Consider the following 25,369-nt stretch of genomic DNA (forward strand, 5'->3'; position numbering starts at 1 on the left):
AAACTTTGAAGAAAACGGGATGATATTTTTAAATGTAAATAACTGAGTCTGAATCATAGTTAACTGGAACTTGTTAGCTGTGTTTATTAAATAATTTCTGGCACGATACTTAAATGACAAACGTAATTTTATTTTATTTAATTATGACAGTTTGTTCACAAAAGCTGAAAACCTTTAAAACTGATCAGATGGCATCATTATTAGCAGGAATGAAAATAAGAACAAAGTCACAGAAATGTTGGTGTATTATCACTACAAGAAACAGGTAGCGTTAGCAACACACAGTCCCATCAGAGGTACTTGTACACAGCTTTATCCTGCAACGTCTGAATCTCTAACTTGACGGGACATTTGTAGAAGTGCGACAGCAGAGCCTCTGAGTAGCCGATCAAGAAGTAAAACTTCTGTGGAGGTAGTTTCTGTATCATTAGAGCGCACACTGTGAGCACGTTTCCGCGCCTTTTGATCACGATCTCGTTGGCGAGGCAGCTGTGGAAGGTCCCGAACATGAAACGCCTCAAAAACACGTCCTCTATGGTGCGTTCAGCTGCTCCCTCTTCTCCTTTGAGGTTACCTAACAGGAACAGAAAGGACAGAGTCAAACAGATTGAATACGTATTTATTAGTGGGTAAAAAATACAGTCGTTACAGGGGAATTCTGGTACTTGTTTTTTACATATTTAATTGTCTAAAGTATTCGTTTGACCTGAAGAATCTACTGGAACATTTCCAAAACTTTTTGTACCCATTTGTTATTTAGACTTTAAAAAATAATATCAGAACTTGCCTTTAAACCAAAATAATCCCCGTACAAACAAACCTTAGATTGGTTGTCTAAATTATGTAAAAAGTGCACGTTTAAAATGTAGTCAAGTTAACAAGGTCATGCTCACTGGTATGCTGAGACAGCCATCCTTTACGGTGGCCAATATGATGAGGTGGAAGTGCTTGCTCATAGGTCAAAGGTCTGTCTCCTTTCCCCACTCGGGCACGAGCTGCTTGAGTCTGGAGAACAAAAGAGGAAAGGACAACATTTCAGTACAAAGAGTTTAATCCCTTTTTTATGAGGTCTCTGGTGGAGTGATTTGATATTTAGTCTATGTAGGCAGTAATCTGAAAGCAAGAGCGCTCAGTGCTGAATTCATCCCTACTTAAATCTCAACTACAGCTTCTGCATGCTTCGCCATCTATACCAGGAGATGCATTATATTCAAATACAAAATGATTGAGCAGGTAAAACCTGTTTTGTACTGTTAGTACTGTACTGTTATTAAAAAGAAAACATATCCTTCCACCAACTTAGATACAGTATTTGAAAGAGCATAAATCTGATGGTTAACTCTGGTGTTTACCTTGCAGCACACAGCAGTGACATGGAGGGCTCTGCTTCCAGAGGAGCTGCACAATGAGCTGGACCTGGCTAATGCACTCTGCAGAGAAAACAGAGGAACATTATCAGAGTAAAAAAACACATTATCAATACCACTGGTTGTGAGAACAGAAGGCATTAAACAACGCATTTTAATGTGCTTGTTTTTTAATTATCAAACTAACATTAACTTGTGTTGACATGTTAGTTCTTGCACAAATTTAATCTCTAAAAGTGTTTATCGGGCTTGTGAGTGGGTATACAGAGATCATTCCAAAGCTTATGGTTGTCTCAATCTTTGCTAACTACAAAAAAGTCAACAAAACCTTTAGAAATTGATGATTTCTGATATGAGTAAAATTTCTAATGTCCTGAATCCGATTGATTTACCACAGTGCCCCACGGAAAAAGAGCTGTGGGCTAATATTGTACCCCTTTTGTAATACTTATTAATTACAAAGTGGTATTTTGATAAAACACACTTTTATTTAGAAAAAAACAGAAAGTACATCAATTCTAAGGACCTTAAACCTATATTTTGATTGTGAACCTGTCTAGAAGAGGGTTTAGCAGAATTAACACACATTTTCGATCTGTATCCTGCACCATAAGAGTGTGGTGCCACAGAGCATTTGACAGCTTTCCCCCAACTGGTAATCTACCTTTTAATACATCACATGTAGTCATTTGTGCAATGTGATCGACTGCACAGTAAACAGATCCGTGTGATCCAAAATGACCCACAGAAAGGCGTCAAAGGGACTATTCTTTCTGAGAGCAGTTAAATAATTAACTGATGAACAAACTGATTATGTGTGACGCAGTCAAAAAAGAAATATTGATCTGTTAGCCGTTGCTTTGAAAGAGCAACTCAGAGGGACACTGAAGCTATGATTGCTAGCATTAATGTGTTAAACTGTTAGCTTCTAAATAAACAGGCTCTACAATTGTACAGCTGAATTGTAAAGAGCAGAGTGATATGTACAATGTCAACGTGATTTAATAGAAACGCGTTAAACATTTAAATATTATTCTACTTACTAGTAGCCTCACGCTCCCTGTGCTGCTCAAGGACGCCGCCATGTTTTTTGAGTATTAGGATGTTTGGATCGTACACAGCTAAAAGTGGTGCCGCTGTTTTCTATAATATGATTTAATATATATCACTTTTAGTTGCAATATATTATTAAAATATCAGGTATAATCAATACCAAAAAACGGCCAATTTTTTATTTCGTGGAAAACTGTCCGAGTACACTGGAACTATTTATTCGACGGATAGGCATCTGTTTCGAGAGGACGACCGTTGAGCTGCACACACCGGATAGAGGAAAAAATACACAATCTAGAAACAGAACAGTGGTCAATAAATTGAATATAATCATTAATTGCATAGTACAATTAATAATATCACAACAATGTACATTGATGTTACGTTTTTCTTTATTTGTTTCCTTAATTGTGTGAAAACTTCGTATTCGTAGAGAGTGTGCACTTATTTTGAAACGATGGTACCGGAAGTATTATTATTGTTCTGGAAGGAGCAACACAGACGTTAAGAAACATTACCCAGCAAGTCCCACCTATTTATTAACTTGATTTTCTCGTCAACGGCTCTTTATTTGGGTACATAAATTGTCGTTTGGGATACTTTTGACGTTCGTGAAAACGTATAGACGTTAAAGCCGCCATGTCGTCGCCGCTGGAGATGACAGAGATGTACGACAACGCTCTGCTGGGTATCCTCCAGCACGTTGGAAACATTCAGGACTTCCTTCAGATCTATTTTGGGTTCTTGTACCGTAAGACGGACTTTTTCCGCCAGCTGTCGGGTCCAAACGAAAACATGGGCTTCCCTCCTGGTGTGGCGGAGAAGATGGTGTTTAAGGTGAAGTTTGACAGCATGTTAAAAAGTCTTTGTATCTGTATTGTCAATAGTCTAAACTTAGTGTCTCTGTTGTGAGGCCTACATGACCCCCCCATGTGTTAAGTTTTGTAACGTGTCTTTGTGAAAATAATGCGTTATTTGAAGATACTTGTATGAATTAAAAACTAGAAATAGAGACTGTTGCTGGAAATGTTTATTGCCATGTCTGTAATTTTAGTTTTATTAAAGAGTATCTTAACAGCATGCTGAAAAGTTTTTCTTTGAGCCATATTAATATGAGATTTTGAGGCCAATTTTAGAGCAGTATACATTTTTTCCACCCATATATAATCAGATATGGATACATATGTGATAGGCATATATATACAAATTTTCATGGCTCTAGTTTTAAGGATTAAGGTTAAACCACTTATGATTTCCATGGTGTGTTCAGTTACTCTTTTACTGTGCTCACTCATGCAAAGACTGCAGCAGCATATAGTTCAGTTCAAGCTCTCTGATTGAAGGTATGTGATTTTGTGACACCTATGCTTTGTTCTGACATGATCTCCTCTTTCCTCTGCAGACGTTTAAAGTGTTTGAGAAGGTGGCAGAGCACGACAGAGAGAGAAAGCTGAGCGAGCTGCGGAGGAGAGAGGAGAGTCGATGTGTCCCTCCTCCGGCAGTCCAGGAGCTGGAGATCTCGGCCGAGGAGACAGAGGAACAGAGCACAGAGGCGGCACAGACAGAGAAATCCATCCCGGATCCTGGGAGTGTTTCAGCTCCGGCCTCTTCAGAGGCGACCGCCAGCGCTCAGCCCGACAGCAGCAGCAGCAGCGGTGCAGGCCAGTTATCTCAGGGCGACGAGGCAGCTGCAGCAGGCACAGACTCAGCAAAGGAGTGAGTGACCTCCAGAGTTTTTATTTATCAAAAATCCTCGTTTTTTATTGGTGAATCAATTAGAATTTAATGAAGTTGCTTGATTTTGACTTTGTGTGGCAGCCTTGTGAATGTTTGAGACACAGCAGGGTTAGAATTGAAGCTCAGAGCATTTGACGTATCATGGATGATTAACGATTTTATCTTTGGTGTCTCTTGCGTTTCAGTGGTCAGGAGACGTATCAGTCCAACCCTGACAGTTACAACGGAGCGGTGAGAGAAAACTACAGCTGGTCTCAGGACTACACCGACCTGGAGGTCCGAGTGTTTGTGCCAAAAAACGTTGTTAAAGGAAGACAGGTAAATACAGGCTCAAATACCAGGGACACCGCTTTTCTCATGCCCGCTGTGTCACATGCTCGTTGTGTCCCTCTGGCTGTCCTCAGGTCAGCGTCAGTCTGCAGACCAGCAGCATGAAGGTGTGTGTTAGGGAGGGAGCTGAAGAGAAAATTCTAATGGAGGGAGAATTCACTCACAAGATCAACACTGAAAACTCTCTGTGGAGTCTGGAGCCTGGAAGCTGCGTGGTCGTAAGTACACGCACACACACATCTATCTCCTCTATATGAATATCTTTTAAATCAACAACTTGTAATTGAACTCGCTGTGTTTGACTTCCAGCTGTCGCTCAGTAAGACCTCTGAGGTTTGGTGGAACGCCGTGCTGAAGGGAGAGAAGGAGATTGATATAAACCAAATTAACCGCGAGCGCTCGATGGCGACAGTCGATGAGGAGGAGCACGCCGTCCTCGACAGACTCACCTTCGACTACCATCAGAAGCTGCAGGGCAAACCGCAGAGTCACGAGATGGTGAGGAGACAACTCAACAGAAACATGAAACATGAAGTGCAATACATTCAGTGCGTTTACTCAGAGGAACCACATGTTCTGTAGTAACCTGGTTACTATGAATCCATGAATACATGCAGCTTTTTCTGTGTCGGACTGGACCAGGAGGAGGACAAGCAGGCAAAGGTGTTCAGTTTAGGATAGCTACTTTTTTATGTGGGGTACACACTGCAAGATAATCAGGCTGATTTTGGGCCAGATTCTCCCCTTTAGACAAAAGTAAGCAAAGTCCTGACGTGTTGATGGTTCTAAAGATGATCTCTCAGATGTTCCTGTGGTGTGAGGGATGATTTTACTTCCCCCGATCTGCTCAGAAGAACGTCGTGGCCGCACAAATTTCAAACCTTAAATACTAAACATGTTCAATATTTACGATCTGATATCCTGTTGTGTGGGGGTGGGGGGGACCCTGAGGACAGCCAAGCACGCTCTCTGTGGATCGTCACATGGAACCAAACAATCACCCAATCAGGAAGCAAGCTGACTGAAGGAGGAAGCACAACAACCGCAGCCATGGCGACAAAGCAAACGTGAAGTTTGTTCTTTTTTCTTCCTGAATCATCAGTAAAAAGACGTCGCCATCATCGCCAATTCTTCCTGCCCGTCGTCCGCCATGTTTGTTTACTCTGAAGTGTCATTTAACCGCGTGAGATTTCCAGCTGTGAGAGTCGGACTCTGGTTGTTGGTGGATGAATCTGTTAGTGTGTGGTGCTGTTTGGGTCATATCGATGCTTTCCACACTACAGGAACTAAACTGTTCAATCTGTGATTATCTGTCGGCATGTGTGGCCTCTCACATTTGACACATCTGTTAAGCTTCAGTTTGAGTTTTGTTGTACAAGCACAAATTGCTCTGTGTAATGTTCTCTCCTCTCGTGCAGCTGCTCAGCTGTCACTGTGCCTCTCTGCAGGCCTTTGCTACGCTCGCTCATGTCTCCTTTTGAAATCTGATTAGAAACCTGGTTCTGCCGCACATACATGATGAGAAACTTACTCTGATCCTCTACCCCGGTTAGACATTTAGGGAACAGGCCAGGAGGCTTTTGGGATACTTGTCACAGCTGTAAGTTCTGACATAATGACGGAGGAGAAGTGGTCTTGGTTCTCTCTCATGCTGCGTAGATGGCTGATTTAAAACTCTCCAGTATTCTGAGTTGAAACCTGAATTAATGATCATGAGAGTGAGAGAGCCTCTCGCTCGCTCCGCTCAGAGTGAATCCACTAAAACAATTTTATGGTTTCACATCATTACATCACAAATAAGGAATCATCGGTCTCATGTCTAAATCAGTGTTTTCATGTTCTATCATTTAACTCCCCTCTAGATGGCACTGTGGTCTTCATCAGCATATTAATGACCACTTTGTTTCCCTCCGCAGAAAGTGCACGACATGCTGAAGAAGGGCTGGGACGCCGAGGGCTCGCCGTTCAGAGGGCAGCAGTTCGACCCCACCATGTTCGACATCCCGCCCAGCGCCGTGCAGTTCTGAGACTGAGCCAAACATGAACTGAAACAAAGTTTATTTACAGGAAGTGCTCGTAGTAGAGTCGACAGTTTCCTGCTGGAGGTTTGTCTTTACTGTCAGCAGAGTTATGTTGGTGTGAAGCAGGAGTTCTGACGAGGACGTGTCATGATATCAAACATTTCTTTGATGTTTTGGCAGAATGAAATGTGATAAATACGTGTGCTTTGGTGACGATTCTGCTCTTTATTTAAAACTCTACAGTGCCTACATGTGACCACCCCGCTGAGTGGCTCTGGTATTATTTTACATTTTTATTCTCATACAAAACCTCCTAACTGTCGAGCATGTAGTCACCTCTCTGCGGCCGGCTAAATGTAGCACAAAGTTTATCCCAACTTTCAGAAAATCATCCGAACAAAATGCAGATTGATGTGTTTGTGTTTCCTGCATTTGTACAAATGTGTGCGTTCATCCTGATACGCAGCTTGTTTGGCTTCTGCAATTATCGAGAAATCTTCTCTGAACTGAGAAGGCGCCATCTTTGACTCCAGTGTCCATGTCCTACAAGAATGTAGCGATATAGAGACGTTTTATTAAGAGTTTTGGTGTTTCCGCTCGTGTAGACACGTAGCTGGAAACACGTTTTGAATCAGTTACTTATTAACAAACTTTCTTCATCTGTCACCAATTCAGTCTTCTCCTTTAAACATAGACCTCCAGGAACTTCTGCTCACGTCTTTTATTTATTTCTCTGTTATTATGAGAATATATCAGGATATCAAACATCAAATATTGATATTACAAGGAAGAAAACCAAACAATCTCACGACTGTTACAGGTGCCATCGATGTACGTGTTATTTTAAACATTAAAAACAAAGATGTTCGGAGGGAAATTCATTCAACACTTTTATTATTTGTGTTTTGGTGCACAGAACTTAATGCAAACATATTCTTTTGAATCTGCAGCAAGTTTCAGCAACAATCTGTTCCAGATCAAAAAACTGAACTCGAGACAAATCTGCTCGACGCTGTGTCATGAAAGCCGTTCAGCGTTTAGATTTCCCGACTTCCTCAAATGCATCATAAATGATGGCTTCCGTCTGTCGAGCCAAACTGCCCTTAAGGCGGAGCCTTCTGTCTCATGTTACAGTAGTGTTCTTCTCCTCCTGAGGACAGACCTGACAAAGCTTCATGTTGTTCCTAATCTGCATCATGATGTTGTTCTTTCAGCAAACTGAAGAGCCGTTAATTAAAGTCGATCACAAGAAAATGTTTCTGTTTGGGCTTCATCCCGCTGCAGGAAGCCAGAGTGCAGCCTCTGTGTAACTTCCTGTTTACAGTGAGACTGAGACTCAGCACAGACAGATGAACGGGCGCTCCTCAGGCTGCTGACTGGACGTTTATACCAGACATATAAATATGAATAAATGTATTAGGTACAGTTTGCCGATCGATACTGTCAGTAAGGTTTTGAATGCAGGAGTATTCGTTCTTTCCCACTGCTGAAAACCCAAACGTGGCTCTTACAAGTGGAAAAAAGCACCAAAAATAATTTATGAACGACTAAGAAAACAGTTAATTGAACTCCTTCTTAATTATGTAAATTAAAAATGGTGAAGCATCTAACTGTTACTCCTCATGTCTTCTGACTGCAGCACTTTGCTCTCCTTCTTATCTTTTATTTCCCCGGTCATGGACTCTGATCACTCACTTCATTAATACATAAATTAGTCCTAATAAGCACATTAGTCTCAGCCAGAGAAGAGGGAGAATGTGTCTTCCTGTCTCCACTCGTTTGAAACTAAAACAAAGCTGTCGCTCCGTCTCGTCTCCACTTATCTTCTTCTGCTTCCATTCATGAATCCATTTGTTCAAAGATGGTGCCACAATGCTTCTTGTTCCACAGTCATTATTAAAGTCATTAATCCATCTTCTTCTCTTCAAACGGAAAGAATGAGATGATGGTGCACTGGAGAGATGAGAGGAAAAGGAGGATGGAACGACGGAGTGCAGAACGACTCCGAGCAGTTTAATGAAAGCCTCTTCAGCTGGAGACGAGAGGCGACATTTAAAACTGAATGTTAGTAATTATAAGAAGTGGTGCCAGAAGTATACAGATTTACTTGATTAAAAGTCGGGTAATCATTGTCCCGTTTACTCCACTGCCTTTGCCTTGATTCAGAGTAATAATATAATCAGGATGTAAAGTTTACCTTCACAGATAAAGTTTAACTTTGATGATCGCTTGGTGAAATTTCAGACTGTGCCAAAAAACAAAAACAGCCTTAAATGAGATTTTTACGACTCACATTTCTGTCTGCTTTTGGGTGCTGACCTCTAGTGGACGTAGTCATCATTACAGGAGAAAAGGGGGAGGGGCGTTCAGCCTGAATGCCGCCAAAAAAAACCAAAAATACTTTTAACATGGGAAACAGCTGTTGTGTGATCGACTGTACAGATTCAACAAGATGTCGGAGCTATCGCTTCCCAGACTACCAGACAACAAACCCCGTCTTGAAGTACGACCAAGTGTCGAGGCTTTCAGCCTTCGCTTTGTGCTCCTGAAACCTGATCTCTTGCCACATGTCCGCAGACCGCTGCGTCTTTGGTAAACCGTACTGACCTCTGTCGAGCCAAACTGCCCTTAATTCAAGCAGAAGTGTTACTCACGTTTTCGTTGTTTCCCCTCCTGAAGGCAGCCATGTTGCAGGACGTTTTGCCGCTCTAGCTGTGTCCCAATCCGGGGGCTGCGTCCTTAAAAGGATGTATTTGAAGGCCGGTTGCGTCACAGCGGCGTGTCGAAGATGCAGCCGAGAAATGCGTCCCATTTTCCTCGGCCACGAGGGGTCCGTCAGGTGCATGATTCGTGGCCCAACGTATCCCGAAATTCATTGCGGGCAAATTCAAACAGGATGGCGGACTCGGCCAAGGAATACACTTTAAATGTAAAAGCTTTCGGTTTCAACTCAATCGAGTCGCTGGAGATACAAATGTTAAAGGAACAAAAGAGGCCTTAAAACAAATGATCTTTAAAATAACAGGTTAAGTTACGTGACGTTAAAATGATAGCTAGTTAGCCTGCTAGCTACCTGTGACTAGACGACAGGAGCTGCGTTTTGTGACGCAAGGGTCAGGGCAGGATGCATCCCTGGATTGAGACACAGCTAACATATAAAGAGCTCTAAAGTCTGATTGATCAAAAAAAGCAGGATTTTCCCGCTTCTGCTTCCTGCTTCTGTTGTTTACATCATGTATATAGAACAACCTACGTATGTAATTTAATGAATATAACAAGGGTACATAGTTAAACCCATAACCAGATGTACCTTTTAAGAGACGCTTAAAAAATGATGAGCATTAAACACCAAAGGGGGGCCGGGACAGAGCGTCTGCCACTGCACGAGAACGGGAGAGAACTGTGCTGTAGTGAGGCAGAGGATAGTCGTGGTTTAGCAGAATAGCTTTGGTTTTTCTGTTGGATATTACCAAAATATAGTTTCAGTTTTTTTAAGCTGCCTACCCGAGCTTAAATTCATCTTGTTTATTTGGGCTCACATTGTCAATGTTTTAAATAAAGTTGTGTTTGTCTCGGGGCGTATGAGGAGGCTGCTCTGTAGCCTTTTCAACATGACAAACACAAAGGGAGGGTCAGTGGGGCCCGTGTAAAGGTTTTGCCCTTGCCCCCCTGACAGGTCGATCCGGCCATGCTTGCATCAAACTTTAGTGTTGATTTTTTCTTTTGTTTATCAAGGGCCACATCAAAATGCAGCAGAAAGCCAAAAAAAGTCGGATGCAATCAGTGAAGTGCACTGAGAAGGAATGCATTAAGTTTTTGAATCACTCACAAAGCCTTTAAATAGATTCCGACAGGGGCAGTGCAGTAATTTCATTATCGGCTGCAGCGGCTCTTCAATATATGATTTATAATAAAGTGCAATCAAAGTCTGCACTCTTCAATCAGCGCTCTGATTTTTCTTTATTTCTTCCCCCTTTTTCCACATCGGGAGGGGGATCACGTCATGTGGTGAGCTCACATTACCATTTTGTGTGGTATTTAAAGAGTCCGTCCTCCTCGCCTGGCAGAAACCATCCGAGCCGGGACCGTGCGTGCGTGTGCGTGCACTCCAGTGCCATTGTGTGTGTGCGTAAAGTGTTTGTGCGCTGGGCTGCAGCTGAAACCGTCCGGAGGTCTGAGCGCGGTGGGCGGAGACTGAAGCCGGAGAGGTCCTGCAGCGACGCACCGAAGCATTCCGGACTCCCGCACCCGTCCGAGGAGGAAACATCATGGCTACGACTACTTGTACGCGTTTTACAGATGAGTACCAGCTGTACGAGGAGCTTGGCAAGTAAGCTGCTGTTACATTTACATTTCTAAACCTTACACGGAGCATGATGAGGGAGGGATGGAGGTCTGCACATCTGCGGTGATGGATGCAGCTCCATCCTTTCAAAACAAAACGCACGCTGGTTCTGCTTCTGAAATTAGCTGCTCTAAATCTTAAACTACGCTGATGTTTCAACGCTTTTCTTTGTCTTCCTGCAATATGAGACTTATTTAAAAGCAGGAGGCTTCTTATAGTGGCTGGATTCTGCATGAAGATGGAGCCGCATGAGCCCAGGAGCACTTCTGGGCATCCCTCAACCCCCCTTCTTTGCCCCAGGGCTAATTAGGGACAAACAGGCCCTAATGTGGGGGAAAAGCTGATGTGTCGGAATTAAGCTCCCTCATCATCAGCTGGCTTTAATCACAGTGGCACTCAGCTTAGAGAGAAGTCGGGGAATAATGCTGCTGCTGCCCTTGATCTACTGCTAATCTAATGAGGTGTGTCTTTTTGTGGAAAAAAGGAAGAACAAGTACAAAGATTGGAGATGTGTGGCTCCTAAAAGGCAGCAGACAAATTGAGACTGAAGAGGCTACGGGTGCCACAGTGGGTAGATGCAAAGTGGACTCCGTGTCTCTGTCAGGTTGTGCGTGGGAAGAGAGGATCTCTCTCTGCCTCACAGGAACATTTATTCCACAGCACCAGAGCAGAAAAAATAAAAAGCAAGTTCAGAGCTGAGGATGGTTTCAGTTCAAGTGCTGATATTTTCGTCTTACAGACTGATTCGAGTGTTTTGTGAAGGCTGGGATCTCCTGTGTGTGTGTGGGATGTGATAAGTTAAAGACAATAGAGAAGCAGCTGCCCTCACTGATAACACACACACACTTATTGCTGCTTTGCTGTTGTTGCCTTCTGGATGTGCGTTGATTTATTATGTGAAGCAGATGTTGGAGAATAATGTGAAAGTCAAGTGTGGGGAGGCGGGGCTTTGGTTACACCTGATGTCTAGCACTTCCTGGTTTGACAGGGGCGTGTCCAGACTTTTTCTTGACTGCGTTGGCTTAATGTGGTCGCGTTGCAACGGCCCAAATGGTTTCCATTAGAAGAAACGTGCTGCAAATTCAGAAACGCTGCGAAAGTCTAAAACAAATGAAACAACATCAAACGTGCTGCAAATACAGAAACGATGAAACCCAGGAAACAGCAAAACGCTGCAAATCCAGTCATCACACCGGAAGCGCTCCAGGCCTGTAGGGGGCGCTCGGTGTAACAGCCAAGAGCAAGAGCTAAGTGTAGCTTCTGTTCGCTACGGATCTAAGTTAGCCATGCAGCTAGCGGTACTAACACCTGACTCTGCCTGGTGTCCAGCTCTTGCACAGGAGCTCAGACAGCCGGAGTTCAAATTTGCAGCCTGTTTCTTCTAATGAAAACCGTTTGGGCCGTTGCAGCATGACTGCCCTCCCAACTTGTCAAATCTGAAAGCTCGATCAATGGCCTAAAGCTTCGAATAATGACTATCTAGGTATGCCTTTAGCATCAGTCCTGCATGTGCCAGGCTCCACATTTAAGTTAGCGATAATGAATAAACAACTTTTAATCAGACTTTCACGTTTAATGACCTTTAAACGTGCAACAATAACTAACGTGATCGTTATGCTGTAACACTGGGGTAAGTTCCTGGTTATGTTTGCTGTTGTTTATTGAGGGGCGTGTCCACCTTAGTGGGTCATTAGCTGAGAAGTAGTTCCGGGGGAGGGAAGAGGGAGTTATTCTTATAAAGCTACTTTTAAGCGGGAGTTCAGCGTTCTGAGCTGAGCGAGAAAAGCAGCTAGCCAACCCGTTTGTTGTTTTTCCAGGGACACGTCAAACTCAGGTTAGTTTCACAACTTTCATATGGTACCAATAAACCATTTGACCTAACTAAAGTATGTAGTATGTAGGCCTACATTATTCCATTATGTAGCAAACCTACGCACAAGCAAAGTTTCAGACAGAAATGGCGCTAAAGGGGACCTACAGCGTCTTATTTTGAAGCAAGCAAGAAAATGCTCTTGGCTTTGAAACAGAATAATTACAACTTTTGGTCACGTGAGGCCAACTTGCCCAAAAATACTTTTCCCATCTACTTATGAAGTACATTGTTAAAGAAATGTCTGTTAATTAGAGGATGCATTTTAACTTCCTTATACGAACATTTTAATAACCCTTCTTTAAATTATTATGTCACTCACAGCATTCAGAATTAATTTCCACGATATCTTTAAGCTTTGTTTTGGTCTCCTCCGCCTCTTTTATCCAGAAACATCCGTCCCTTTTAACTGCAAACTGCTCCACCAGCTCGTCTCTAACTGTCTGTCTGATGTTTGCTGCTGCTATTTCTCTTTCTTCCTTTAACTAATCGATTTATTGACCGATTTTATCCAATATAAATCTCTTATTGAGTTGGTCTGAGCAACAAAAGTCATCAACATCAACAACGTCGACACTGATCTGCTGATCAAGCTTGAATCCTGGTGGATGCTATATTAAATAAACTTTCGCTTTAAAAAACTTTAGGCAAGAAGAACCACAAGTGTCTTAAAATATTCATATTATAATACATATTTTATACTCAAGGATTGACAGTTAAATCATTTAAAAGATGCCAACATTCAGGTGAGACGTTAACCTACTTGTAAGCTTCCAACGATAGTCCTGTGTCACGAGTTTTCATGGAGATCATTTGATGCTGTTTGATTCTTTGGCAATGTACGGAGATTTAAAAGGTGAGGTTAGAGGTCTGTTGCTCTCTGTGTTTAACAAATGCCTGCTGCAGGCCCCCTGACTCCCACCTGCCCTGCAGATAACCTGCCGTGTCGAGCCTCGGCTTCTTTCCCACCGCCCCGCAGGAGTGTCAGCGAGTGTCATGCTTACTCACTGTGCCTCCTCCTAATGTATGCATGTTGGAGTGCTCATGAGAGAGGCAGGGGCTCAGAGGGGAGTGTGAGTGTTTCATTGCGTAACAATGCTGAGGTGAGATAAAATTAGCTCCGAGAAATGACAGAGGTGGTTATTTCTGTTTGTCTCTGTTGGGTTTGATGAGCAACTGTGGCCCCAAAAACTCCAGCGCACACACTTAAAGAGTACTTATCCCTGAAACGCTGCTTTTCTTTCCTCTAATTGGTGCCATTTGCAGCGCTGGAATAATTCATGTCATGGAGAAAAGGAGATAAAGACGAATAACACTGTAATACTTTATTTAAGCGGTGGTGGCTATAAGCATTGGTCCATCTTTGAAATGGATTAAATAAAGTACCTGACAGTCGTTTCCAGTTTCCAGGCACAGCTTCTTCCCACCTGCGTCAGAACTGGTTACCTTCATTCAGATGTTTTTGTGTAATTCACTCTTTTAAAAAAGGTCAGAGAAATGCCAAGTACCTGATAATCACTGAATGCAGCAATTTTCTCTCTAATTTTCAAGTTCAGGTCAACAGAAGCACTTTTAAATAAAAGCAACAATTTCCGACACAGGAAATGCGACCTGCTGTGCCTGCAAGAAAAGTCTGCAATTAGCAGAGTGTGGTACTCTGCCTTTCTTTCCCCAGTTTCAAAGACTGAGAAACAATAATAGAAACATCCACTCTAACAGATTAATGTTGCTTCTGGGGGGAACATCCTTTACCGTCTCGATAGTTCAAAAGAAAACAGCAGCATCCAGCAACAAGTGGAAAGACAGCTAGGCTAACATGTGTGCTAACGGCGCTGTCAAGCTAGCTTGTTCATGTGAAAGTTGAGCTGTTATAACACTTAATTGAATTTCAAGGAAACACTATTCAAGCTGGTTAAAGTCTCATTGATTCTGTCTGCTGGAGTTTGGTTTGTTTGCCCTTGCTTGGTTTCAAATTAGTAGCTAACAATAGTAGGCTAACGTTAGCTAAGATCAGTAGCTAGCACAGGACTTACTCAGTTCATTCATTTACTGAAAATCCAAACAATGTGAAACTGTTGTAAATGTTCCCATTGTGGGACAAATAAAGGAGTATCTTATCTTAAAGGGGAATTTTGAGCGGGAAAAATAGAACAAGCGAGGAAGAGTAAGCCATCGACCAGTGTGCAAAATTCTCTGTCTTTAGCGTTCCATAGTTGCCGTGCTATCGTATCAATTGTGGTTGAAATATGTTGATTCAACAGTTAAAGAGATTTATTTAAAATTATATAGATTTTTGGGCTGTTTCTCTGTTTATTTTTGGAGTGGCTCATAATGGCAAAAATATAAGAAGACTAGTGGTGTAGCCGTCTGTTGAAACCGTTTTATCTCAACTTAAATGAAGCTAACTCAGACACCAAAACCTCAGGATTGTTCATTTCATTTTTTAAAGAGTTACCTGATATGGGTTAAACCAGAACCTAGCTTGCTTATTGTCAGCTGGCAAGTTAATTAGCTCAGTGCAAACGCCAACGCTAGGGGCTAGAAAACTACAGTTCCTCAAGTGTCCACGTGAGGCTGTCTTCAAAAGAGAGTCAGTCCCCGTACAGCCCCATATTTAAATATCTTTACAGCAGAAATAATCATATATACATCCTGGTAAAGTTTCAGCCTTTTTAGCAAAAAACAGTTTGGCAGATTCATTTTTATTTAGCTTCCCTGATTAAATTGCATGAAGGCATAAACATGATAAAAGGAGTGGCCACTTTTAGTGACAGCTGGGTGCTGCGAGGTGTCTGCGAGGTGTCCAGCCAGCTATAACAGTCACTGAATTAAATTCTCGTCCAAATAAAGTCACTTTTAGCTCTAAAAAAAAAAAAGATGGAGAGAGCCGAATCACAGGCCAAGTCTCTAGTCTTCAAATTGGTAGTCCACAAAGCAATGTGTGACCTAAAAGTGGCTGTGTTTACTTCTTTCACTGTGTACAGTTAAAAACTGGAGGAAAAATGTGTGAAAATGTCAGTGTTTTGTAGGTAATAACCTTCATATTTATTGTATAAAAAGTTATTTGCAAAATTTACGATTTACGATGTTAGTAGGATGTAACGGCAGGTTGTCTACTTCTGCCTGCAATGTGGTCCATGTTCATCAGGCATTCAGATCAGGTTGGTTTTGAAAGCAGAGAGGAGTCCAGGACATCTGTGAGGTCACTCTGATGCCCCTTTGATGCTGACAAAGCTTAGATGGCAGCTGACCCGTCTCCTCCTCCTGTCTCCTGTCTTTGTTTCCCAGGGGGGCCTTTTCAGTGGTGCGCCGCTGTGTCAAACTCTGCACAGGCCAAGAGTACGCCGCCAAAATCATCAACACCAAAAAGCTCTCGGCCAGAGGTGAGAGAAACAAGTAACTTTAATAAGAAAGACTTTAATAACATGGCTGTATTGTGTTTGTTTCCAGCGGCTCGTAAGAATACGAAGCAGCAGAGGCATCACAGGGTTTTTCATCATCATGTGCATGTGTGTATGTCCCAGATCTGAAAGCCCACATTAGCATATTTTAGCGGGTGTTTGATTCCAGCGTGTGAAGCCTCCACGTCTGTTCCTGTGAGAGAGGCAGATGATGGTTACTGTCGGATCCACAGCTTCAAAAAGGACGACAAAAATCTACATTTTCTCCTGAATAAATTGTTACAAGGACGACATTTTCTAACAGGAGGATTGTTTAGTTTGTAACTCTACTTTTTTAAAGTGCTTATTGTAGCGTGTGGATGTTATTGGCTCTTTTTAAGTGATCTATCCGGCGTTGTCTTAAGTTTATGGTGCAAGTTGATTGAGGGAGTGTCCAATTTTTTAGACAATTAATTTTTTGGGTGCAAAGTAAAGTGCAGGGAGCGAAGTATTAAGTCTCCTCATTATTTTAGGTGTTGTGTTTTTGGTGTAATATGAATCAAACCAATCACAGAGTCACCTTCCATTACCTCAAAGAAGCCAGGTGTGCCTGCAGGAATGATGGTGCAATTTTCTTCTCAATAATCCACCATTTAAATTACAGCAACAACTGCACCATTCACTTTAAACCTGTTTTTTTGTTGGTTAATGTTTCAATCGCTTTCTTATGCCTCAATATAGCAATGCGCCACCAATGCACCTGTAAACACGTCATTTTAAGACCAACACACCAATGGGCAATCAGATAGGTGCGAGTATCTTAAACGAACACTGCAAGAGTCAGAAACTAGCAAAGTATGTGTAGTATATGTAATGCTCCGTGTGTTGCTTTGCACAGGATGTAAGACCGTGCCCTTTGTCTCTGTCTGTTATGTGTCATCTTCCATTACCTTAAAGAAGCCAGGTGCACCTGCAGGAATGATGGTGCAATTTTTTTTTCTCTATAATGCACCATTTAAATAGCAGCAAAATACTGCGCTAACACCTTTAAATCAAGTTTTTGTTGGTTAATGTTGCAAATGTTTATTTGTGCCTCAATATAGCAATGTGCCACCAATGCACCTGAAAACACCTGAGACACTCATGGACGCACTCATGAGCGCAAGTCAGAATTAGAATCGGATTTGGGGTTTATTACGAAGTCGGTTTACACCTACAAGGAATTTGACTTGGTGTCTCTCATACAAGGAATTAAAACGATCTATAGCAGATAGTCTGAAGTGCATGGTGTGGCGCAACTTCATTTAGAGCTTGTGCAACCACCCTTTTGCTATTGAAAGGGCGCATTATGACACATAGACAGATCTTACAACCTGTGCAAAGTGACGCACAGCGCATCGCAAGTGTCATCATTTCTGATTAGTGCAGTTGTCGTTTTGACCGTTCTACTTCTATAAGTAGAAATATATTTGCGCCTATCAGTACTCCAATGGTTGTGTTGGTCTTAAAATGAGGTGTTGTCAGGTGCATTGGTGGCACACGCCTATATTGAGGCAGAAGAAAGCGATTGCCACAATAACCAAAGACAACCTGGTTTAGAGTCAACGGTGCAGTTTTTTTCTGCTATTTAAATGGCGCATTTTTGAGATAGAAATATGCACCATCGTGCCTGCAGCTGTACCAGGCTTTTAAAGGGAAAGGAAGGGAACACTGTGATTGGTGTGATTCATGTTGCGCCCAAAACACACCTCAAAATAATCAAAAGACTTAAATACTTGCTTCCTTTGTTCCTTGCGCCTTACTTTGCACCCATAACATTTGTTAGCAAAGGGGGGTTGGACACACCCTAAATGAACTTGCGCCATGCACTTAAGACCATGCACTTTACATGGTTTAAAAAGGGCCCATAATGTTGATCGTGCTACAAAAGGAATTTAAGTCGTATCGTTTTACTTATACAAACATAAAAAGGACTGCATCAATCAGAAGCTAGCACTGACACTTAAGATGCAGCGTGGGTCACTCTGAACAGGATGTAAGATCGGTCTCTTTGTCTCTGTTATGTGTTTGATATTTCACTCTCTTTCTCCTGATTTAATAATACTCATCAAATGATGTTAAAAAAACTCCTCTTAAAATAGCAACAATGGTGAAATCAGAGAGAGAGTGACATCACAGGCTCGCATCAATCTCACACCACCTTTATTAATAAGCTTGTCTCTTTGATTCAGGCCTCCCTGTTTCATCTGTCACGTCAGGCGGCCATCTTTGTTTTGACATGATTGACACAGATGTGTGTGTGTGTGACCTGGAGGGCGGCACTAAGTGTAGCTCTGTCAGGCAGATAAAAACCAGAAGAGGAAGAGCAACACCGGGATCAAACTCACTTCTTATTAGGACAACTTGATCTCCTTTCTTCTATCCTTCCTTCCTCTCCTCTTGTTTCCTCTCTGTTTTGTGCTTCCTTTCTCACCTGTTCCCTTCTTTTCCTTTACCCTTGTTTCCTCCTCTCCTGTCCCTTGTCCTCTCCTCTCTCTCCCTCCTCTTATTTCCCCTCCTATCGCTGCCTTCTCTTGTTTCCTTATATCTCCTGTCCTCTATTTTCTGTCGTCCTCGTCCTCTTCCTGTGTCTTCTCCCTTGTCTGCTTATTTCATCTCCTCTCCTTTCAGAGTTGTCTCCTCTCCTCTTCCTTATTTCCTTTGCTCTCCACAACTCCTCTCCTTTTAGCTTGTTTCCTCTCCTCTCCTCCCTTCTTCTCTTGATGCCTCTTCTACCCTCTCCTCCCCTCTCCTCCCCTCTCCTCCCCTCTGTCCTCCTCTCCTCCTCTCCCCTCTGTCCTCTGCTCGATGTGGAACGAGGGGTTAAACGGGCATCTGGGACAAATGTTTCCCTCCGGCTGTTTTCACAGATGTGTGCAGGGAAGTCGAGTTTGTGTGTCTCATATCTCCTTGTCAATCACCTTGAAAACACTTCAGACTTTGGAAATTAAAATCTTGTGTAATAGAAACTGTATCTTTTTGTCATGTCGACCTGTTTGCAGCTTCTTCTTCTCTGACTGTAAATCTGAGTTGTGTTTGTGAAGCTTCAGTTTTGTGTTTCAGATCATCAGAAACTGGAGAGAGAAGCCCGGATCTGCAGATTGCTCAAACACTCAAACATCGGTGAGACGCTCGCTGCTTTTTAAGTGTTTAGATCACATTTAGTTTTTAGAAGTGGTTCCAAACCTTTGGAAACCTTCTGCGGCATGAATTTAACCAAACTTTCCATTCAATAAAGGGCTGGAACCTGCGTGTCATTTTGGACATGCAGGAAAGGACTTAGACAGGTGCTCTTTGTCGTCGTAGGTGACATTAATACACACGTAACTCTGTGAAACCGTATTGAACAGGTAGTCCAATAGTTGTCTCCAGTAAGTTTTACAGCCTCTAGAGGTGCTTTTCGGAGCTAGGAACCTTTTAAGGAACGTTTCGACAGCAGGAACCAGGGTCTAAATTTAGCTCCGGGGTAATTTATTTACCCCCTGAAAATTCCCTGCTACTTTCCAAAGGGCCAGGAACTTTCAGGGCGGGGCCTGCAGTGCTGACCGTTTCTGATTGGTCGAGTAGTGCCATGTTTAATAGACTGCCGCTGCAAGCTCGCTGTTCTCATCATTATCAGTGCAATAAAGCACGATCACAAACAGCACAAGCTGAATCTCCTCCATGCTAACATGCTAACTGTAGCGTCGCCAGCCCGTTCGTCACGTTTTTTTGGCGTTATCTTTCTTCTTCTTACCGCCACCTATTGGACTGGCGGTGTGGTGCAGTTACTGTTATTACTTCTCCAAACGTCATCGGCCTGATTTGCATAATCTTGCCGAGATTTTGGGCCGCTGTGGAAACACAGACAACAACGGGCCACAGGAACCATTTAGTTCCTTGAAGAGAAGCTCCTGGAACTTAAAAGTTCCTGGTACTTTTGGTCAAAAACTACCTTAAGATGATTCGAGTCTTCTCTTTGGGGATCTTTGGGTTTCACTCCCTCCCTCAGACTAAACAAGACATCTTTTATTCGTGTGCATTTTATAGCCAAAAATAAATTAAAAACAGAATCATTATTTGCAGCCTTTTTTCCAACCCCCACATTTGGAGCCACAAGATTTAATGATTGGTTTCATGTGGAGCTTCAGAATTACTTAATGAGAATATTAGCTAAATTGCAATATGGCCAAGTGTAGAGTATCCAAATTACAGGAGGTAAAATGTGTAACAGAACAGCTTCATAATGAAGCACTGCAGTGCTGCAGAGATGTCACATCATCGTGATTTCAGCAGGTTTGTTTCTGCACAGAAGGATCTCTTCAGTGGGAATTTTCTCTCTTCACGAGGTTTGTTGACAACAAGAAAAACAGGCTGTAGATTATCAGCAGCTTTGTCCTTTAGGACGACAGGAAGAAGGTTAAAGCGAAGGCTAAGATTTAAATCTGTGCCTTTTGTAGAGTCGAAAAAGATCAGCCTATTCTGATGCCTCTTTCCCTCTTTCTTTTCTTTCTCTCTTTCTTTGCCTCGCTGCAGTTCGTCTACATGACAGTATCTCAGAGGAGGGCTTCCACTATCTCCTCTTTGACCTGTGAGTTTCCTTCCTTCCTTCCTTCCTTCCTTCTTTCCCTCCTCCTTTCCTCCTCTTCCTCATCTCTGTCTCTGCTTTACTGCGCTCCTCTCTCCCCCGATGCTTCATTTTCCACCACTCCCTCTCTTCAATCCTTACTGCATCTGTCTCCTTACTTTCTTTCCTTCTTGTATCCTCATTCTCTCCATCATTCCTCCACTTCTCCTTCTACATCTCCTCTCCTCATCCCCTCCTCGCTTCTGAGGCAGTTCCCCCCGTTACATAACAGCCCCCCCCCCTCCTCCCCACCTCCATCCTTGCGGCTTCCACTTTAGCGCACACACACACACACACATATATACACAGAGATGCATCCACACTCCCCCGCACCGGAGCCAGTCTCCATGGCAACCCAGTCGGAGTGAATCCTGCAGCCGGGGTTTCCCCCTAATGAGGACATCCCCCTCCTGTCTCTATGTGTGTGTGTGTGTGTGTGTGTGTGTGTGTGTGCGTGCGTGTGTGTGTGTGTGTGTGCTGCCTGAGTGGATAAAGCCTTATACTTGTGCTCTTTCTCAGGGTGACAGGAGGGGAGCTGTTTGAGGACATTGTGGCCAGAGAGTACTACAGTGAGGCAGATGCCAGGTAAACTCATAATGACTCCCATCTATGACCACTCTTCCTCTTCCTCTTCTTCTTCATCCCCTCCATGTGTCAGTCCTCCAGCCTCTGCAGTCCTCCAGCAGCCCGGCACAGCTCGGCTTCTCTCATTAGCACACACAGGCAGTTCTGACACATTGGTGCTGTTTTTTTTTGGCTCTCATTCTGATGGATAAAACCTCGACGCAGTTTTCTGGCCGAGGTCGAGAAGCTGTTTTTTTTTTCCCCAGAGTCAGAATTTACAGACAGATGGAAACACACACACACACAAACACACACACATATGTGGAACACGCACACATGCCCACGCTGTAACCCCCTCAGGAGGTAGACTTAAATCAATTTGACTGTGGAGGCGGTTTGTGGAGGCGAGAGAGAGAGAGAGAGAGAGAAGAAAAGAAGGGGACTGAAAAAAGGGAGGAGGAGGGAGGGAAAGAGGTAGAATGAGTGATGCAGTAAAAGCGGATTTTATTTCCAGCTGTTTTTAAACCTTCTTAAAAATCTTAAATCTCTGACTCCTCGTTTCATTTCTCGCCTTTTTATCACCAACCTGTTGTCACTTTCAGGACTCTAAGTCACCTTTTTATGCTGTATGCAGATTCTCCCAACGTCAAAGATCACGTCAGGCACACGAGGAGAACAATCAGACTCCAAGAGGATTTAGATTCTGTTTTTTTTAAGTGTGAAAACTGTGATTTAATGAATGCAAACTCTAATACATCTCATGCAAAATAGGCGTGCAGTGTACGAGCAAAATCTGCACTGTGTGATTACACACACATCTAACGTGCCATAAATTAACATATATTTAAGCGTGCATATTAGCTTTAACTCCTAGTGTAATGTCTATCTGCTCTTCTGCACGTTCTGCAACACCTGTGTTTGCAACATGTCCTGAATCCAACATGAATCCAAAAAGGTGTGTTTGTTTTCACCGCTGAATTGACACCAGTTGATCTGAGGGTAACCGACAGCTCGCTGTGGCTTCATCTGATCGTGTCAAAGTGGTGTGGATGCATGGACGTTATACCCAAGGCTCCGTCTGATGGGTCGAAACATTTACACAAGGCTCCATCTGATAGGTTGAATTCACACATGCTGCTCATATTGCGATAATGATGAAATTGCGATTTACTCTGCAGCCCTACTGCAAAAGCATAAAGTAACATCATAGTCCAGGTGACACGTGCAAAATTTGGTCCACTTGCACAGTTTGTACAGAGTCCAGAGCCACCTTAAAAACGTCGTGTGGCGTCCATTTACTTTGTCGAATTATGGATTTTGTACATAGACTTTATATAAGAAGTTGACGTAAATGTTAAATGGACTGCACTTAGCACTTTTCTAGCCTTCAGATCACGGCTTTTACACTACCGGTCACATTCACCCCGACAAAGGCTTCTATGCCAATCTCCAATCAGGGACAATCTGAGGTTAAGACACTTCAGCATGTAGACAGTAGCAATCGAACCACCAACCTTCTGACTGAGAGACGACAAACTACCACTGAGCCACGTAGCAATCAAAGGATAGAAATGGTACCAAATGTGACGTCATGAACTGTTCATGTTAACAGTTTCTAAGCTTTTAAAACTCTACACAACAAAACAGATCTTTTTAATCCCGAAGGTAATGCTAGTGCTAGATTGCTCAGCACAGCACAAGTGACAGCACAGAATAAGAGTCATACAAAAATAACAACTCAAATATAAGTGAAATATAAAATATAGAGTGTAAATATTTAGCGTGATACCTAAAAGTAATATTGCACCAAATATCAAAAGTTGTAAAATATGATGTTTTGAAGTGTTTTGAGTTCTCAAATTACAGTGTCAGGGAATTCACCATTATCTATTCACCTGTGCAGTTCATGATGTGTTCTTTGGTACCATCGTAATCTTTGACTATCAAGACGTAGGCGTAGACATCACCTTCTCTTTGTTATGTTTGGTTCAGGAGATTCTTTTGTTTTCTTTTTAGTGCTTTTATCTATTTCAGATCTAGTCTAGTAAATAAAGGTTAACAAAAACATGACATTTAGATATATCCCAAAAAAGATGGTAGAAGTACAATAACAAACGTCCTTAAGATTATCATATTTGAGTCAATGAAATGTCAAGTCGTGTTTTATTTTGGCGGGGTTCAACCTTTACAGAAAATATGCAAATTTATGCAAGTGCAAAAAATGATGCAACGACAAAACACAGGGGAGGAGGCAGAGATATGTGCTTGCTAGTGGATAGCTGTAGTTAGATGTAGCATGGTTTCCTCGAGGAATTGGCTACCAACATGTTACCCTTTAAATACTGCCAAGCTCATTGTGTGCTATAACAGGGGCCATTTAGTAATGCTGACTGCGACATCCACAGCCCTCAATCCGTTCATTAGCAGCTATCACCAGGTTGCACACTGAGGCTTAACACTCGTCAAAATCGTATATCAAGAAAACAAACTTTTGCGTATTTATTACACTATTAGGTTTGAACGCACAGTAACAGTGTGAGCGTTGTGCAACAAAGCAGACTTACTTTCTTACTAAAAGAAACATATGAGATGGTTTTTTGACTCTCTGTCTGGTAGAACTTAAGCAGTAGTTTCTTGTGTTACCTTTTAGGCGTCCCACAGGGTTCTATTATTGGTCCTCTTCTATTCACTGTCAACAGAAATACAATCATCGCTGCCATCCCACATTGTACATACATTTCTACGCAGATGACACCATTTTATCCACCATGTCTCTCCTCGTAATATGTCCTTTGATAATCTACAGGTAATTTTTTCACGTTTGTTCCCAATGTAACAAAACGCATGCTACCTTTTCTACTGTCAATAAATATGTATGCATTCAGACATTTTTCTACCTCACCAGTGTAAATGCATCTGAATCACTATTTAATTTCAGATTTCTTATTATGAAAGTAGATGTACTGGTGTGACCACTGGTGAGCTCAAATTTCACCAAATGCACCAAAATGTAGGAGGTCAAGTCATAAATTAAAGCAGATTGGAAGTTAAAAAAAAAAATCAAATCAGTTGTTCATTGAGGCAGAATTTGCCACCAGGACTGTTTCATTCACACCAGTGCCTTCATACTGAATTTCCAGTATTTAGGTCGCATATGTAACCATAATGGTTGCTCATAAGAGCCCTGTTAATCATCTCACAGTGTTGAGTACCTCTTTTTCTCCTCTGTATTCTTAGCTCTACTTTCCCTATTATTTTCTCTTTCTACCATCTCATCTGCCTTCATTCTCTCTTGTTCTCTTTGCATAAATTATGTCTGTGTGCTTGGGTGTTTGTGTGTGTGTGTCAGTCGATGTGTTTGTGTGTGGGTGTGTGATTAGCATGGCTTGATTACTGTCCAACAGTATCTCACTGACAGTTTCCTCTCTGTTCTCCATCTGCACACAGAATCACTTGATCGCTCCCTTCTTTCTCTGCCCCCTGTAAAGGGCAGGTTCACCCAAATACCAAAGAAACATATTTTCTCATGGTTTCCAGCCATGTGGGGGGTTGTGGTTGTATGCGTCCAGGTTTTGAGATATGTCTCAATGATGTCTGCGTCAGCTTCAATGTAATGAAAGATAATGTGTTCTAAATTTGTTAAGTAATGGCTGCTCATTTCTACAAATCAAGGATTTTATTCTCCCACATTGCACGCACAATTTTTTCTTTGTACTGCGACAATCTGCACATTCTTTACTCAGTGTTTTTGTTCATTTCATCCTCTTGATTTTAAACACTGTACGGCTTTTAAGCAGTTCTATTCTGCACCACAACATCAAGACAATCTCCCTTTAAAACCTGATTTTGATTCTTTCCACAGTTAACCATTACTCTGAATAATCTATGACGCACATTGTGAACTGTTTTGTTTAGATGATTTATTCAGTATGAAATGATTCACATGAAAACCATTGTCACTAGGTCTGTGTTGGGTTTTTAGCCATGCTAGCAGATTAATGACAAAGGACTTGAGACTATGTACAGAGAAGAAGAAGAAGAAGAAGAAGAAGACTTA

The 25,369-nt window shown here is 42.3% G+C and overlaps 4 protein-coding genes across 9 annotated transcripts in view; 2 read left to right on the forward strand and 2 right to left on the reverse strand.

Moving 5' to 3' along the window:
* Positions 1-25,369, reverse strand: part of pargl (poly (ADP-ribose) glycohydrolase, like) — a 119,667-nt gene that overhangs the window by 21,825 nt on the left and 72,473 nt on the right. The window lies entirely within an intron of this gene.
* Positions 124-2,462, reverse strand: mrps24 (mitochondrial ribosomal protein S24). The gene is made up of 4 exons (XM_069673786.1): positions 2,411-2,462; positions 1,353-1,430; positions 894-1,005; positions 124-574 (listed from the first exon to the last, which is right to left on the reverse strand). The coding sequence occupies exons 1-4, from the start codon at positions 2,450-2,452 to the stop codon at positions 291-293; spliced, it is 516 nt and encodes a 171-aa protein (XP_069529887.1). The 5' UTR covers positions 2,453-2,462; the 3' UTR covers positions 124-290.
* nudcd3 (NudC domain containing 3) lies at positions 2,919-8,084 on the forward strand. Its single transcript, XM_069673396.1, has 6 exons — positions 2,919-3,257; positions 3,823-4,136; positions 4,343-4,475; positions 4,562-4,705; positions 4,797-4,985; positions 6,404-8,084. Exons 1-6 carry the CDS (start codon positions 3,060-3,062, stop codon positions 6,512-6,514), a joined length of 1,089 nt encoding a protein of 362 aa, XP_069529497.1. The 5' UTR covers positions 2,919-3,059; the 3' UTR covers positions 6,515-8,084.
* LOC138601846 (calcium/calmodulin-dependent protein kinase type II subunit beta) overlaps positions 10,670-25,369 on the forward strand; it is a 55,323-nt gene continuing 40,623 nt past the window's right edge. For all 6 annotated transcript variants that reach the window (XM_069673104.1, XM_069673107.1, XM_069673103.1 and 3 more), the window contains exons 1-5: positions 10,670-10,838; positions 16,012-16,106; positions 19,206-19,265; positions 20,658-20,712; positions 21,268-21,333. In XM_069673104.1, the coding sequence (XP_069529205.1) occupies positions 10,777-10,838; positions 16,012-16,106; positions 19,206-19,265; positions 20,658-20,712; positions 21,268-21,333 (338 nt within the window). In that variant the 5' untranslated portion in view covers positions 10,670-10,776. The remainder of the gene's footprint in view (positions 10,839-16,011; positions 16,107-19,205; positions 19,266-20,657; positions 20,713-21,267; positions 21,334-25,369) is intronic.

This window comes from Semicossyphus pulcher, unplaced genomic scaffold, assembly GCF_022749685.1.
Source record: "Semicossyphus pulcher isolate SPU_LCO1_2020_fin unplaced genomic scaffold, fSemPul1.0.p SCAF_22, whole genome shotgun sequence".
NCBI classification, from domain to species: domain Eukaryota; kingdom Metazoa; phylum Chordata; class Actinopteri; order Labriformes; family Labridae; genus Semicossyphus; species Semicossyphus pulcher.

What these genes read in the sequence shown, in the direction of transcription:
- mrps24 (XM_069673786.1), bottom strand. Translation starts at nt 2,452, where the DNA reads ATGGCGGCGTCCTTGAGCAGCACAGGGAGCGTGAGGCTACTA. An exon ending in CAGGGAGCGTGAGGCTACTA is followed by an intron (nt 1,431 to 2,410) that starts GTAAGTAGAATA and finishes TTTTCTCTGCAG; the next exon opens with AGTGCATTAGCCAGGTCCAG. An exon ending in TCACTGCTGTGTGCTGCAAG is followed by an intron (nt 1,006 to 1,352) that starts GTAAACACCAGA and finishes TTTGTTCTCCAG; the next exon opens with ACTCAAGCAGCTCGTGCCCG.
- nudcd3 (XM_069673396.1), top strand. Translation starts at nt 3,060, where the DNA reads ATGTCGTCGCCGCTGGAGATGACAGAGATGTACGACAACGCTCTGCTG. An exon ending in AGCCTGGAAGCTGCGTGGTC is followed by an intron (nt 4,706 to 4,796) that starts GTAAGTACACGC and finishes TTTGACTTCCAG; the next exon opens with CTGTCGCTCAGTAAGACCTC. An exon ending in AACCGCAGAGTCACGAGATG is followed by an intron (nt 4,986 to 6,403) that starts GTGAGGAGACAA and finishes TTCCCTCCGCAG; the next exon opens with AAAGTGCACGACATGCTGAA.